A 14,478-nucleotide genomic window follows, 5' to 3' on the forward strand; every position below is an offset into this window, starting at 1 on the left:
CACCACACCTTAAATAAGGGAATTTACGGTCATTTATAGCGTTAATACTAATTAGCAAATCCACGAATGGCTTGGGTATGCAGAGCATTCGCAGCTCATATGGACCGCACGCCCCTGATAAATATACATATATTAGGTGTGTAACGGTACATGCATTCATCCCGAACAGTACAGTCTTCATGGTTCGGTGCATGCAGTCGCACGACTAAAACAGCAACAGCAGGCTAGCCACAGTCCAAACCAGAGGGGGGAGCGCACGGTAATGTAATGCTGTTTGCTACCAGTAAAAAGCGCAGAAGAAAAGACGATTGATCGATAGATATGTTTACATCTCTCAACCAGTGTTTCAACTGCAGAAAGATATCAATAAAACAGCTCAGGCATTTAGTGTCAACAGCAGGTTAGTTCGCTAGAAAAATGAACTCTAGAGAGAAGCATTTCGTATAAGCACTATATTAGCCTATTCATTATATTTACTTAAAGGGATACTCCACTTTTTTTGGAAATAGGCTCATTTTACAACTCCCCCAGAGTTAAACTGTTGAGTTTTACCGTTTTTGAATCCATTCAGCCGATTTCCGGTTCTGGCGGTACCACTTTTAGCATAGCTTAGCATACATCACTGAAGTGGACAAGACCATTAGCATTTCTCAAAAAAAAATGACCAAAGAGTTTCGATATTTTTCCTATTTAAAACTTGACTCTTCTGTAGTTACATCGTGCACTAAGACCGACAGAAAATGTAAAGTTGTGATTTTCTAGGCTGATATGGCTAGGAACTATACTCTCATTCCTGCGTAATAATCAAGAAACTTCACTGCCGTACCATGAGAGCAGCAGGCGTAATGATATGACGCAGCGCCTGAAAATAGTTCCGTTGTGTTGAAGGAAGGTGGCCTATTTTCAGGCGCTGCGTCATATCATTACGCCTGCTGCACTCATGGTACGGCAGTAAAGTTTCTTGATTATTACGCAGGAATGAGAGTATAGTTCCAAGCCATATCAGCCTAGAAAATCGCAACTTTACATTTTCCGTCGGTCTTAGTGCACGATGTAACTACAGAAGAGTCAAGTTTTAAATAGGAAAAATATCGAAACTCTTTGGTCATTTTTTTTTTAGAAATGCTAATGGTCTTGTGCACTTCAATGATGTATGCTAAGCTATGCTAAAAGTGGTACCGCCAGAACCGGAGATCGGCTGAATGGATTCAAAAACGGTAAAACTGAACAGTTTAACTCTGGGGGAGTTGTAAAATGAGCCTATTTCCAAAAAAAGTGGAGTATCCCTTTAACCTGTTAGTAAAATATATATATATATATTTGCCAAGACACAAAGTCTTAAAAGTAACATGATAGATTAACACAAAAGGAACCGTGTATAGCATTTTGTAAATATGTGCTTAACACTTTTGCAGCATTTGCACATCATGAGGATAGTATAAAGCCTGTTTTGCTTTTAGCACCTAACCTCAAATCTTCTTCTAAAAGTACAATAAAAAAGGTCAGGGGCATGACAGAAGCATGACCGGAGTACAGTCTAAAAATACATTACAGGGACCAGCGCTGTTATCCTCAGCTCAACCTGCGCCAGCATCTCGCTGACATTAGGCTTTCTTGTGCAGGCTGCATCAGCAAGAGTCTTGAAAAGAGAGGAGCCATAATGAGACCCTGAAACATGAAGAACCACACAACACCAAACCAACTTGTGGTCCTGCCTCATTTCAAATAGCTGTACAAATTGCATTGGTATAAAAGTACACATTATTTCTAGGACTGCCTAGAAATTTCCAATTATTTGCATCTTCATTTGAACAATCTCAATATTGATTCTTAAATTTGAACAATTGCATCTTTTCTCTATTGAGGTGTTTTCTGCATCAATGAGATAAACTGAATACAAGATAAAAAGTGTGTGTACAATAAAATATTGCCAAGAACGGTGTCTTTCTCGCAGGCTGCACGCACTGAGCATGAGCAGTGTAGTCCAATTCGCACAAATGAACATACAACTCATTCAGCGTACTCCAATTCACAAACAGTTGACTCTATTGAGACGATATATATATAATTTACAGCATTAGCTGCAAGGAAACGTATCTTACCATAAATTTGCTAGAATTAAATACATTTCAAAACAACTGTTGTGTAAGCTGACAGCAAAGAATGGAAACCAAGCGACAGTACAAAATATGCCAATAATTAACTTATAACACCCTGCTATTTTGTGTCAGGCCAAAAATAAAGCTACGAAAAGACCTGAAACAACCTGTACTAATACATTTGCCAAAAAACAAGCCTTTTTTTGTCAGCGTCTGTGACGAGGCATACATTACCTTCAATGTCGGCAAAGGCCAGTGTCCCGGAGCAGCTGTGCCGGCCAAACATCAATTCACACGGCCATTAAGATGCGCTAGGCTCTCAAATCTCCCACAGCAAGACTGACACTGCTTTTAAATGAGACCTTAGCCTGGTATCCACAGATATGAAATTGTCACTTCAAATCAAAGAGGAAAAGGTATTTGGGTTGAGTAACGATAAAGTTACAAGAAGGATGTTGTACGCATTTTAAGGTCACATAACAAGTGTAAGCAAGCGGAATGAGACGTACTGTTAGTGACCGCTGAGAGCACTCATGTTTTATTCATGCTGGTGCCAAGGTCCAAAGCCTCCCATGATCATGGAAACATTTGATGTGCTCATTAGATTTCAAAAAGGTCACTTCATTTTCCCCCTCGCTCTAACTGCACATGTGTAATTTCCCTTCCGAAGGGAGCTGTAACCTTTTTAGAGGCAGCCGCCGAGTGCCAACCCTGCTGCGTGTGCAGTCTGGGGCCGCTGCGCTGGGATCGGTTTGCCCTGAAGCCTTAGAGGACATGGGCAACTTAAACTCGGACCAGCCTCTACGGACAGCTCTGGAAACATTACACAGTTGGTCGACATACGTTGAGAAGTAGAAGGAATCAGGATCTTTACCATGCTGAAATCAAGAAAGTTGTGCATTAAAGAGAAATGAGAAAGAGAATGAGAAGTGATAAAATTTCAATTTATTGACGTGAAATCCAGATTAACTACAGCCAAAAGATGCAGTCATCGCAAATCAGTGTTCACTGTTCAAGTTTATTGTACTGGCAACGACAGCAAAACCAAAGTGCCTCACAAAAAAAAAAAAAAAAAAAAAAAAATCTCTGAACTAAAAAAATATATATATTGTATTTTTATTCTTGTTTCATAATCAGAAAAAAATCGGACAGAGACATCATAGGTTCATCAGCAAAATAAATACAGGAATATACTGCTAGTTCATTAGTTTCACATCCATTGGATGTTGAAAAATAAATAGTCAATTTACTCTAAATTTAAAAAAAAAAAAAAACACCCTCACCATTTAATTTCTATTCTTTTTCATCATTTCATCTACTGCACATCAACTAGCCTAGTTGTATTGTTTTTTTAGAGCTGGGAAGTTTAGCAAGTACAGGGCTGTAACATCAACCAGCAAATAAATGTTTACAGGCATAAACAAACTGAAATATGCGCACAAAAAAAGCAGGAGCAGTTTTTTATTAAACCACCATTATTCATTGCAGAAACCAATATGACAGTAAGTATTATGTTTCAGAGACAGCCACATAACTGCGGAAAATTGGAATGTAAAAAAAAAATGGAATGTATAAAATAATCTTACAAAACAGAATAATGTAAAAACAAAACTACACAATGTGTATGCATGTTTTTTCTGCAGATCACATGCCAAAAATAGCTGTAAAATGTGCATGTATTTGAATGTGAAAAACAATTATATTCTCCCATCACCCATTTGAAACTCTTAAAAAAAACAGAGTTTCTTTGTCTTGAGTTTTACTTAACAGATCCATTAGAAAGAGATAAAAAATATTGAATGAAAAATGAATCAATAGACTTAAGACAAAGAAAATATGTTTTGGACATTCATACATTAAAGTGGTTGGAAAAAAACCTCTGCTCAAGGTAATGTGAACGTCAAGTTAAGTTAAAGCTGATCTGGCAAAAATATAAATTAAAAAATAAAACATGCTGAGTTGCATGTTTCTCAAAGGGTCACTGCAGGCAAATAGGTCTAATTACAAACAGCTAAGGCTTTACACCACTGGGGATCTAAACTACTGTCCACAACTATTCCAGGCATTTGTTGATATTGTGCGCATGTGGTATTTCAAGATTTCCTACAAAAAGATCAGATCTAGAAAGAAGAGTTTGAAAAAATAAAGACAGACCAAGCTGTTTGTCCTTTGCTACATCGCTTTTGACATGATTTGCCTGTGTTTATTTTAGATTCAAGACACACTGTACCATAAAAGCCACTAGGAGAAGACCTTTGCTAAAATTAACTAGTTAACAAGGTCTTTAAGCTCTCGTTCTTTTGAAAAGCAACTGTTTTTATAGTTACAGCTGCTACACAAAACTCAACAAATATCAAAACAACCAAACCAGCAACATGGGTAATGTGCCTAAATAGTGTGCTCGATATTTAGAAAGAGCTAGCTTTGAACCCACCCCCCTGGCTTTGTCTTGTTATTATTTTGCTCCCAAACGCTCTAAACTGCATATCTCTAGGTTGTCAAACAGGTTGTGGCCTGTGACCATTCAGTGGTATTTACAGGACCAAGGCAGATGTCTTCCTAATATTTACAAGAAATGTAGATCACATGACTACTAAACAACTTCATCATCACTGTGGATAGTTTCTTCAATCTCTGTATAAGAACCTACCAAGTTTCAATACAAGTTACAATTACATTAAAATCTGGGCCAAATCCTTTGCAACAACATTTAGCAGCTTAGGACTGATCCAAGCAACCCTCTGCAGATCTTCAGATGGAGCAGGAGTTGGCTCTCTGCCTCGGCTTTGGCTCGCTAAAGTCCTTGTCATCATGAGTGCAGGGGCTGAAAGAGCAGGAGGAGCAGAGCGTCTGCGAGAGTCTACGCATCCCCAGCCGGAATACACTGTTGGACAGGCTATAAATGACGCAGTTGCAGAAGCTGTTGCTAATTGCTAACCAGGTGGTCACAAAGGAAAGGGCAGGGCTGTCCAGCACATGGGAGCTCTCCAGAAGGAAATAGAAAATGTAGGGGAGCCACAACATGTAGAAGACACTGGTGATGCGAAAAAGCACCATAGCATACCGTCGGTCTGGCCCATGACCTGCTTGGTTGCCGCCTTCGGCAGTTTCCATCTCTTGACTGGGAAAGCGTGCTCGACGCTCGCTGATCTCTCGATTGTGCTGCTGGCAGATGCGGAAGATGTGGAAGTAGGTGAAACAGACTACTAGGGCTGCAGGGGCATACAGCAGGCAAACAACAAAGCCAGTGAAGAGTGCAGATGTTGGCCAAGAGTGGGCACACCATTCAAAGATATCCCCATGGTACCCCGGCTTACCCCAGCCAAAAAAAGAAGGGAGAAACACCATGCAAGAGTAGATCCATATGAGTATGATGCAGCATCGAAGACGGCAGGGTGTTACCAGTTGGTTGTAGGAGAGGGGTTTGGTAATAGCCAGATAGCGGTCCATGCTAATGCAAGCCAAACAAGCCATTGAAACACTCTTGAGCACAGAGATGACGTAGCTGAACACCTGACAGGTGATTGGCTCTTGGATACCAGCTGGGTAATGGAGCAGCGAAAGGGTGGGAACCAGGCAACTTAGCCCCACCAACAGATCCGCATAGGCCATAGTCTGGATGAAGTAGCTGGTGGTGTAGTGGTGTAACAATGGGGCACAATGAAACACAAAGATCACAGTCAAATTCCCGGCGATGATGAGTACAGTCAGCAACACAATGACTGCTGTCTCTAAGACGCAAGCCTCCACAGCCTTATTCTGTGCCCAGCTTAGGGGGCATGAGTGGTTTAGGGACACGCTAAATTGACTGCTAAGGCTGCCGTTCGCAGTGGGGACCGGTTCGATCAGCCCCGACCGGTTCATTGTCTTGGACCTTGTCCACTTGGGTAAGGTTCCGTTGTCCTAAATGCAGTGCAGATGGCCTGCAAAGTGATCCAGTGTCTGTGCCTTCTCAGTAATCTCTTCCAGCAGAACTCAATCTTCTGTCTTTTCCCCTTTACCTCGATCTTTCACATGGCTGGATCTCAATGAAATGAGCATTGGCAAAAATCAATATAGTCCATATGGAGAAGAAAAAAAGGTGCCCTGCGCTCCTCTGAAATCAGTCATGCTTGGGAGCAGTTCAGTAATTGTCAGACAGAGATATTTCCTCCACAAACTAAGGCTGCTGGAAACAGGAACAATCACAAAAGGGTTGCATGTCTGTGCTGAAGGCCGGATGGCAAAATTGTCCACAGCATTGCAATGAAGTCAACCAATTCCTTAAGTTGTCCTCTTAAGGGTAAAATGTGCAGGATGGTTGGATAAGGAAATGAAGATCAAACGGTTTCCTGTGACCAGTGAAGACAATATAAGAAGGATTAAGCATATTATAAGATAAATGTAACAAAAATATCAAGAAAGTTCTTGGGTCATACCTGCTCCTGAGTCCCACAAAACTTGTATTTCAAGAATTGTAAATGTCTCAAAAAAATTCCAATCATATTAGTTTGTCACAGAACAATAACATGCACCCTGTTTTGCTTCTGGAATAGGCACCTCTTGGCCACTGAATCGACCCCCTTTCTATAGTCCGAATGAAAACACAGACACTCTAGACAAACACAGGACAGCATATGAGAGTTGCCAGAGCTATCACTGCACAGAGCGCTGCTCATAGCCTGCAGGAGTCTGAGCGAGGCAAAACGGAACTAATCAAAATTTCAAGATCAGGTTCTGGGGGGCCACAGCGAAGGCTTTGGTCTTCTTTGCTTCCAATCCAATTACTTTTCATGAACTTTACCATGCATATATCGATTAAAAGCAGGGCACGGTAAAAAAAGGAGAGACCTGTGTTTTCCGAAAGAGGTATTTAGCTGCTTACATGAAGATGTCTCCTCAGATAGCGTCAGGAGAGCATGCACTGGGCATCCTGTCTGCAATCCACATGTTCTCAGTTTCCATCCACTGTTCCGTACAAAGCTTTGCACATTACATGGCATGCCAGTCTCTGCATCTGATTAGTTGTACATGCCCAGCTTTTTTCTTTCTGAGGTAGACCTCGTCATCTCTTCACCAACTTCCCTGCGACACATTCCGTAAGAAAGTCTCCTTTGAAATACTCAGTCCTTATTGTCAGCTCTCTGCGACCTGCGAGGCAAAGCAGGTGACAGCAGTTCCCGCCGAGCGTACGGAGTGCAAAATGCACTTTGAAATAAAAAATTCTAAATTGAGGACAGTAAAAAGGTGAGAACAGTAAGAATTTGAACAGATCTATTCCAAACCGTGCGGCAAAGCAGAAATGAGCCGAAGAAAAGAGAGCAGCCCCTCACTGCTGGTGCTCAGAGATGCTGAGTGGCTCACAGTTTCCTCTCCCCCTTCGCAGTCTCACTCTCTCTTCCACTGTGCCTCTCGATCACATTCGCTCCCTCCCTTCTTTCCCCTCTCACCATCTCTCCAACTCTCCTCCCTCCCCTTTTGACGGCACCTGAGGTCTTCTTTCTCACACAACACCTCACAGCACACTGCTCTCTCTCTTTCCTTCTTTCCAATGTTCTCCCTCTTTTCTCATTATCCCCCTCTTCCTGCACACCCTGAAGAGGTTTCCCCATTCAAAAATAATCACAGACTTCCATCTCTCCCTTTTTATCTCCTACAGCTCCCTGTTTTATTATCCCTCGTTCTCATTTTCCTTCCTGCTTCAAGTCACTTACACAGACCAGTGCCCAAGCGCAGCAATGCCTGCCCCTTGGTTACAGTTGCCAGGCATTTCAGTTAGCCAGGACCCTCCCTCACAGCAGCTGACATGGTGCAACAAACAAATTAAGAGACTCTGCGAGGGGGGGGGGGGATTTCATTCCCCTGGAAGGATATCATCGCCCGAGTCTTCTCTAACACAATCACAAATTCAGATCTTCAGCAGATTTACTGACAAGTTTGCTAGACATAATTACAACAAGAGGAGCTCATAAAATACAAAGGGATTACGAGAATGACAGCCAATGTTTCCTGCACAGCTGCACTGCTGCTAAATGTTCAAGCCCCGTGGCAAAACAATTTCATATCCTAGCAGAGTTGTGAGCTTGCGGTCCTGAACTGAATGTGATGACAAAAAATCGTGGCTGGAAAAAAGAAAATAAATAGACAACACTTACGCAACTTTGTCCTTACAGACTGCACTCAATGAAGTCTATAATTCACAGAAAAAGCAATCCTTTGGCATCCCTATTCATCTAAATGGGGGTTGTGGAAGCCGAAACAGGGTTCCATATTCATTAAACCTAAATTACTAAATGGTTGCCTTTAATTGACAATGACCAGGTTTCGATTTAGAAAATATTGCAAAAGTTTTGCGCAAATTTGTAACGTCGATAATAAACTATTGCAAAATGACAGTGTTTTCATTAACCGATGCTACGCGACTAAAGCTTCATTTTTTCGTCTCATGATAAGTTATTCCAAAAATCATAGCAACGGATGTTAGTAGGTTTACTTATATCGTAGTCACCGCACTAGACATTATTTTTAAATTGAAGGAGATGTAGGTGTATTATCCAAGCATTAATGGCAATGAAAGCCCCTTATACTTGGGAGTGGCCACGTATAAGATATTTCTGGGTGTTTCTCCCTGCTATCTGCTTCGAGGTCTTGATAAATTGTGGCATTTCTTTGTTGTTTAGAACCCGGTATTTCCATAATTCTTTTGTCTTTTATGAGTTTAATAAATAACTGTCTCGTCACCAAACATACCGCACCTTCTGTAAAGAATGATCATGTGAAGAATGACGCCAGGTGACCTATAAATCCAAAAAAAAAAATGTTTCCATTGCAGTTTTGCTTAATATTCTGCTCCCAAATTGCCTGAAAAACCACCTCATGCGAGCGTAAAAACTTTTTTACGATATATGTGCAAAATTTACTTGTTTCCATTGGGTGCATTTTCAATTCGCAATTTCAATTCGCGCAATTTGAAGACTAATGGAAACGCAGATAATGACAATTATGTAGTTAATGTTACAGATTCACAACTGAGCTTTGTTGTTTTATTCAACAAAAATAGTCCTGGTTATTAATTAACAAGATTTTAGGTCAAATTAAAACACAGAATTCTGCAGTAAACAATGGCACATTCCGGCAAAATTGATAAATACGGTGATCCATAACTTGTGGAAGAAGATACTACTGAACAAAAGCTAGAGGCCTGTATAAATGATTCATCACAAAGGAAAAGGCTAGAGAAAACAATGACCATAATCCTCTTCATCTGTTGGTGCCTGAGCTTTTGATCCAAGTGACTCTGACTGTACAGGGACAGGAAGGGCACTCTGGCTCTCATCACCGCACTGGCTGAACAAGTACAGGTCAATATGACAGCTGGACTTGATTTGGCATAATTTACAGCAATAGTAATGAAATCAAACTGGACACTTTACATCATAATTTAATTTTAATAAATGCCCCTGGTCTTAGTGTCCATAATTAATAGTTTTTTTTTTCCAGCTTTCTCTGAAAAGCCTTTTTCACCCGCATGGGTGGAGAATAACAATTTTCACCAATAATATAATAGTTCACTTTTCCAGTGATGTTATTAATAACTAAAACAATCTTCAAATATTTGTTGTTAATTAAAATATAGATTTAATAAAATGAAAATACATATTATATAAAAACTAAGACTTAAAAACTTAAATTGTAAATGTTTCCTTGGGAACTAACAGTAATAAAATATGTATAATTTTAACTTAAAAACAAAAATTTCTAAAACTTACACTGAAGAAAAAAAAATAAAGCAAAATAAAAATCTAAAACCGAAAACTAATAAAAATGACAAAAGCACAAAATTATATTTATAAAAAAAAAAAAAAAAAAAAAAAAAAAAGCCAATTCAAAATATACACAATCCAATCAATCTGAATAAATAAAATAAAGTTAAAAAATAACCTCCCTTAACTGGAAAATGAAATAAACCTGCATATAAATACAAATATGTATATGCTTCGAACGCCGTTTCAAGTTGTTTAAAAGTCTTTCAGACATAAAAATATCACCATAAACCTGACACGAAGTTCACTTACGCCTTATAATCACATCAGTCGCATTCAAAAGTTTTCATGTTTAAAATGTTGAACAAACAACTTGCAGTCAGTCCGGAGGCATGCGTGTAGCAGTGATTCAAACCTTTGCACACATGACCAGAGGAGACGAGTGCATGAAGTGTGTCTCTCAGTAATGCAAACTGTCATTTCTGTGTCAGCAGTGAGCTGACCCCGGCGACACAGTCTGATAACACACGCTATGAGCGGGGCCTATCCCATCTACTCTTCCAACATTTACAGTGCCATAAAGCGAGGCATGTGTAAAAACAAACCCAAAATGCTTTTTCATTGGCGACTGGCATGTCGTTGCGAGAATGAAATGATGTTGTTTGAGGGATATTGATTCTCAGGGAGGTGGAACGGGCGTATGATGAGGCCACTAATAGAAGCCTTATAGTCCAGAGTGAATGGCAGTTCAGTCACTAGATGTAGACTGCATTAAGATACATGTCGGGCTGCGCTGGGAACAGGGGTCTATTGTGAGGGAGGGGCAGCTGGTCGGAGGAAACTGGGATGGCATTGTGGGCAAGTCTCAAACATCTCATATACTGGGAAAATGGCAGCTCACTTACTGGTCCAAAGGCCAATCATTGAGTACACTGTAAAAAAAAATTGTAATCCCATAGACTTGCATTGAACGAACAGGCAAAGATGGCTTGCGATTAAAAACAAGGTGCAGCCACATTATAGCGTAGTTTCGAATTTTTGTCCATAGCATAGCGATGTATGAAGCATAGCAAACACAGAAGAAACTTTCAAACAAAGCAGCTCCTATTGGTCAGTGCGGCGAATTCACACGACCAACTTGAATATCAGCGAAACCTGCGACACTTTTTCGCATTCGAGTGAAACTCTTGATCGTGGGGATTCCTACTGAAATGACTGGATTTCGAGTTAAGCAAGGGTAAATGTGAATGGTCCTTTATCTTTGTGATAGGAAATCACATAGCTACATTTTTACATTTTCTTTCATTCAGCGTTAAGTCTGGGATTTTTTCAAACTAGACAACACTGCACAAACCCACCCGCACTCAACAAACAAAAACTATTCTTGCAATTCCAGAATATGCAAAAAATATTGTATTGAAATGATCCTCCATCAAAGATTTCATTACATGCTCCATAAAGACTGTAATCTACTTAAGGAGGCTTGTGAAGACTACATAATCAATCCCACGAGCCATTTGAAATAGAAGGTGGTACAACAGTCTTGTTGAAAAATTCATATTAATATGAAATGTTGGACACAGCCCAGCGATTTGTCTAAATGGCTGAAAAGATCCTTCTTGGCATGAGACAGTCGGGATGTTTCATGCTCCGTTACAATCTTGTAATCAAGCAATTTACTCCAGCCTAAGGATCCGTGTGCCTCAGCTGAGTACAATGACTTACCATTGTGCTTTCACATGCCTCTTCAAATTGTAAGTGATTAAATAAGTAAAACATTTCATTTGACTTATTTTTTAAATTTCTTAAAAGTATCATACAGAACAAATCAATCTTGTAGACTGTAGAATCATTAAGAAAAGTGCATATTTTGAATAAAAGAAAATTAAGCCTACTTTTAGGGAAGAGTATGAATATTTCTTTCCAATAATGTCATCAAAAGTTTATTTTCTTGTCTGTAAATGAAAAATATTGTCAGATTCAAGCATTTCTGACTCGAATAGCACCTTTGGTAGATCCCTCATGCATCAGAGAAGTAAAGGTTGTGGAAATGTCAGTTTCACGCTCTTGGAAACACCACACGGGTTGCATTTTCATTGATCCACAGCAAGGACAATCCACACTCAAGACGGTGTTAAAACACTGTCTGGTCAGACACCATTACAGACAGGTTAGAAAGAAGAGGATCATGTTTTTGATGAGAAAAAAAAAAAACATTAGACAAGATAGACTAACCTGAATGATGTGAAACATCAAGCACTGAACTCCAAACTCCCTCAAATGTTTGGAAAAAAAAATCAGAACTTAATTTCAAAATCAATTAATTTCAAATCAATGACATTTGCAATTAATCATTTACAAATGCAATTAAAATCACATATATCAGTATTTGCTGGGGAAAGCCTACCAAAAGTAGATAGACGGAAGTAGCACCACAACAATTATATCGACATGACCTGCAGTGAAGAATACATCAAATTAAATTATACTCTCCATCCCCCATAACGCCCAAATCAGTACAGTGTATGGTTAAAGGCCAGACTGGAATGGCTGCGGGAGAAACTGTAGGATTTACGCTACATGGCAAAATCTTTCCACTCGCTCTTCCTTTTCTGTTTTTTCATTCATTCTTTGACTTCACCCACACACCATTCGACACTCTCTTGCACTGCTGAGGTATTTTATGGCGCCCGTTCATCACCATTCTCGTTGCCTGGCATTGATTATTGCGCTGTATTTCAGGAGTTGCTCCTAAAGCAATGATTATTAGCTTCCACATAAAGAAAAACCCAAGTTAACCAAAAAATATCTCCATCAGCATACAAAGGAGCATTTTGCTCACTACAATGTTGTTGTTGATGCAGTATTAAAATAATACTCGATGCCGTGGGGGGTTTATATGAAGAGTTGCATGCGAAAAGCCATGGTGAGCGTTGGGGGTTATGGCTGGGGGGGGGGGGGGGGGGGACCACTGACCAAACAGTAAATTGATTGTGGCAGGTCAGAATGAGGTCATGCAGGGATGTTCTGGAGTATTCTCACCTCCAGCTGACCTCCGGTCACCGTCATTACACTGCTCGAAAGTCATTTTGTCTTTTAACATTAATTTTAGTCAATTTGGAAACAAATCCTACGAACTCAGAGGCTTGAAAGTAGAATTGCTCTAGCTGCTGAATGCAAAAGAACCTGCTTGGGCTTCAGAAAATGACCTGAAGGAGTGGTTTTTCATTTGCTGATAAATTTACCACCTGGCATACCACAATTTTATCATTTGTTTTTACTAATAATAATCTATTCATCTCTCCATCCCTTTCTCTCTCTCCCTCCCCATCTATCTATCTATCCATCCACCCATCTCTCCATCCACCCATCCATCAATCTCTTCACTCAAAGTAAAATGTAAATATATGATGTGCATCATGATTTAATGTACATTTATAAAAGTCGGTATGAAACAGAAGTTGCGATAGTCTTTTCTTCCCTATTGTGTCAAATATCCGGCTTCTCAAACAAGAAAAAATGTAGACCTCAATATTACATTTCATGGTGACTTTATTTGACTAATCTTCATTATATAAATAAATAAAAATAAACTAACAAATAAACAAAAGTGGACAATAACAAGCATCAGAGCTGAGCTGGATTACTGAAAACATTTCTTGCTAAAATAGTGGCTAAAACCCCAATCCACATTTCGGACTGAGTCTACAGTTGTTGGTTCAGTGTGTGAACGTTCCAGACACTGACCATGCTTGGCATGAGAACCAGTCTGACCACAAGAACAACATGAAAGAAATAGCTTACAAAATCTGAACCTTGCAAAAAAGCACAGTCCTATCCCATTTAATCAGTTGTCTTAGATCTGTAGTTGTGCTGGAATCACTAGAATTTGCTGTGACATAGCTTTTGGAAAAGGCAATTAGATGCGCTCTCAGCACTGCTAAACATTCGACTAGCTCCGTTTCCATGAGTTCAGAGGGTTAAATGAACATCTGAGCGAAGCATCAATATGGGTAGAAAATATGTTTTGTAAATAAACAGCCTGCTATACTACAAAGGCTCATCACGCTGACAAAACGGAAACTAGGAAGTAAAGATCATCAATTTTACGCTTGAAAACGCAGTTCTTCAGACTTGCTGCCTTTCCTCGCCGAGAGCACTTTGAAAGACCAAAGCAGGTCCAAAGCAATTTTCAATTTCACTTCAAAACCAACCAATGCATACAACCTCCCATGGTACACTTTGCTGTTGAGTGTTAGCTAAACTTACTAAAATAGCAATGTTTAAAAAATAAAAAGACCCTAAATGTGGATTTGCAACTGCATTGTTGAGAAACGCATGTATGCTAGTTGGATAAAAATGGGCTTTTCGAAAACAAAAAAACAGCTGTGATGGTTGTCCACTCTTACCTTGGTGATGAGGATTCGGTATTGCTCTAGCAAAGCCTGATCGTTGTGGCAGCCAGACAGGAGCTGCCATACTTCAGCTCGTAAGGCCTCTGGGATCCCAGGCTTCACCAGAGCAGACAGACCCTTTGGTCGCACCAACAGGTTTCCTTGCCTGACAGGTGGAAGACAGACGGTGTCAATGCAGCACAACGGAGTTCGTTTTTCTGCAGTTGTGTTCAATATGGACTG

The 14,478-nt window shown here is 39.9% G+C and overlaps 2 protein-coding genes across 3 annotated transcripts in view; both read right to left on the minus strand.

Moving 5' to 3' along the window:
* Positions 1 to 14,478, minus strand: part of rabgap1l (RAB GTPase activating protein 1-like) — a 78,200-nt gene that overhangs the window by 42,935 nt on the left and 20,787 nt on the right. The window contains exon 13 of the mRNA XM_056256507.1: positions 14,251 to 14,401. Coding sequence (XP_056112482.1) covers positions 14,251 to 14,401 — 151 coding nt within the window. The remainder of the gene's footprint in view (positions 1 to 14,250; positions 14,402 to 14,478) is intronic.
* On the minus strand, positions 3,911 to 7,514 carry gpr52 (G protein-coupled receptor 52). 2 transcript variants are annotated; one of them, XM_056256519.1, is made up of 2 exons: positions 6,964 to 7,514; positions 3,911 to 6,430 (listed from the first exon to the last, which is right to left on the minus strand). In XM_056256519.1, exon 2 carries the CDS (start codon positions 5,961 to 5,963, stop codon positions 4,851 to 4,853), a length of 1,113 nt encoding a protein of 370 aa, XP_056112494.1. In that variant the 5' UTR covers positions 5,964 to 6,430; positions 6,964 to 7,514; the 3' UTR covers positions 3,911 to 4,850. The 2 variants fall into 2 exon arrangements, with proteins under 2 accessions (XP_056112494.1, XP_056112493.1); XM_056256518.1 differs by having other exon boundaries at positions 6,518 to 7,514.

Source organism: Rhinichthys klamathensis, unplaced genomic scaffold, assembly GCF_029890125.1.
Source record: "Rhinichthys klamathensis goyatoka isolate OS25496 unplaced genomic scaffold, OSU_Roscu_1.1 h1tg000127l_1, whole genome shotgun sequence".
Classification (NCBI taxonomy): Eukaryota; Metazoa; Chordata; class Actinopteri; order Cypriniformes; family Leuciscidae; genus Rhinichthys; species Rhinichthys klamathensis.

Excerpts from the sequence above, each read along its gene's own strand:
- gpr52 (XM_056256519.1), bottom strand. The coding sequence starts at position 5,963 with ATGAACCGGTCGGGGCTGATCGAACCGGTCCCCACTGCGAACGGCAGC.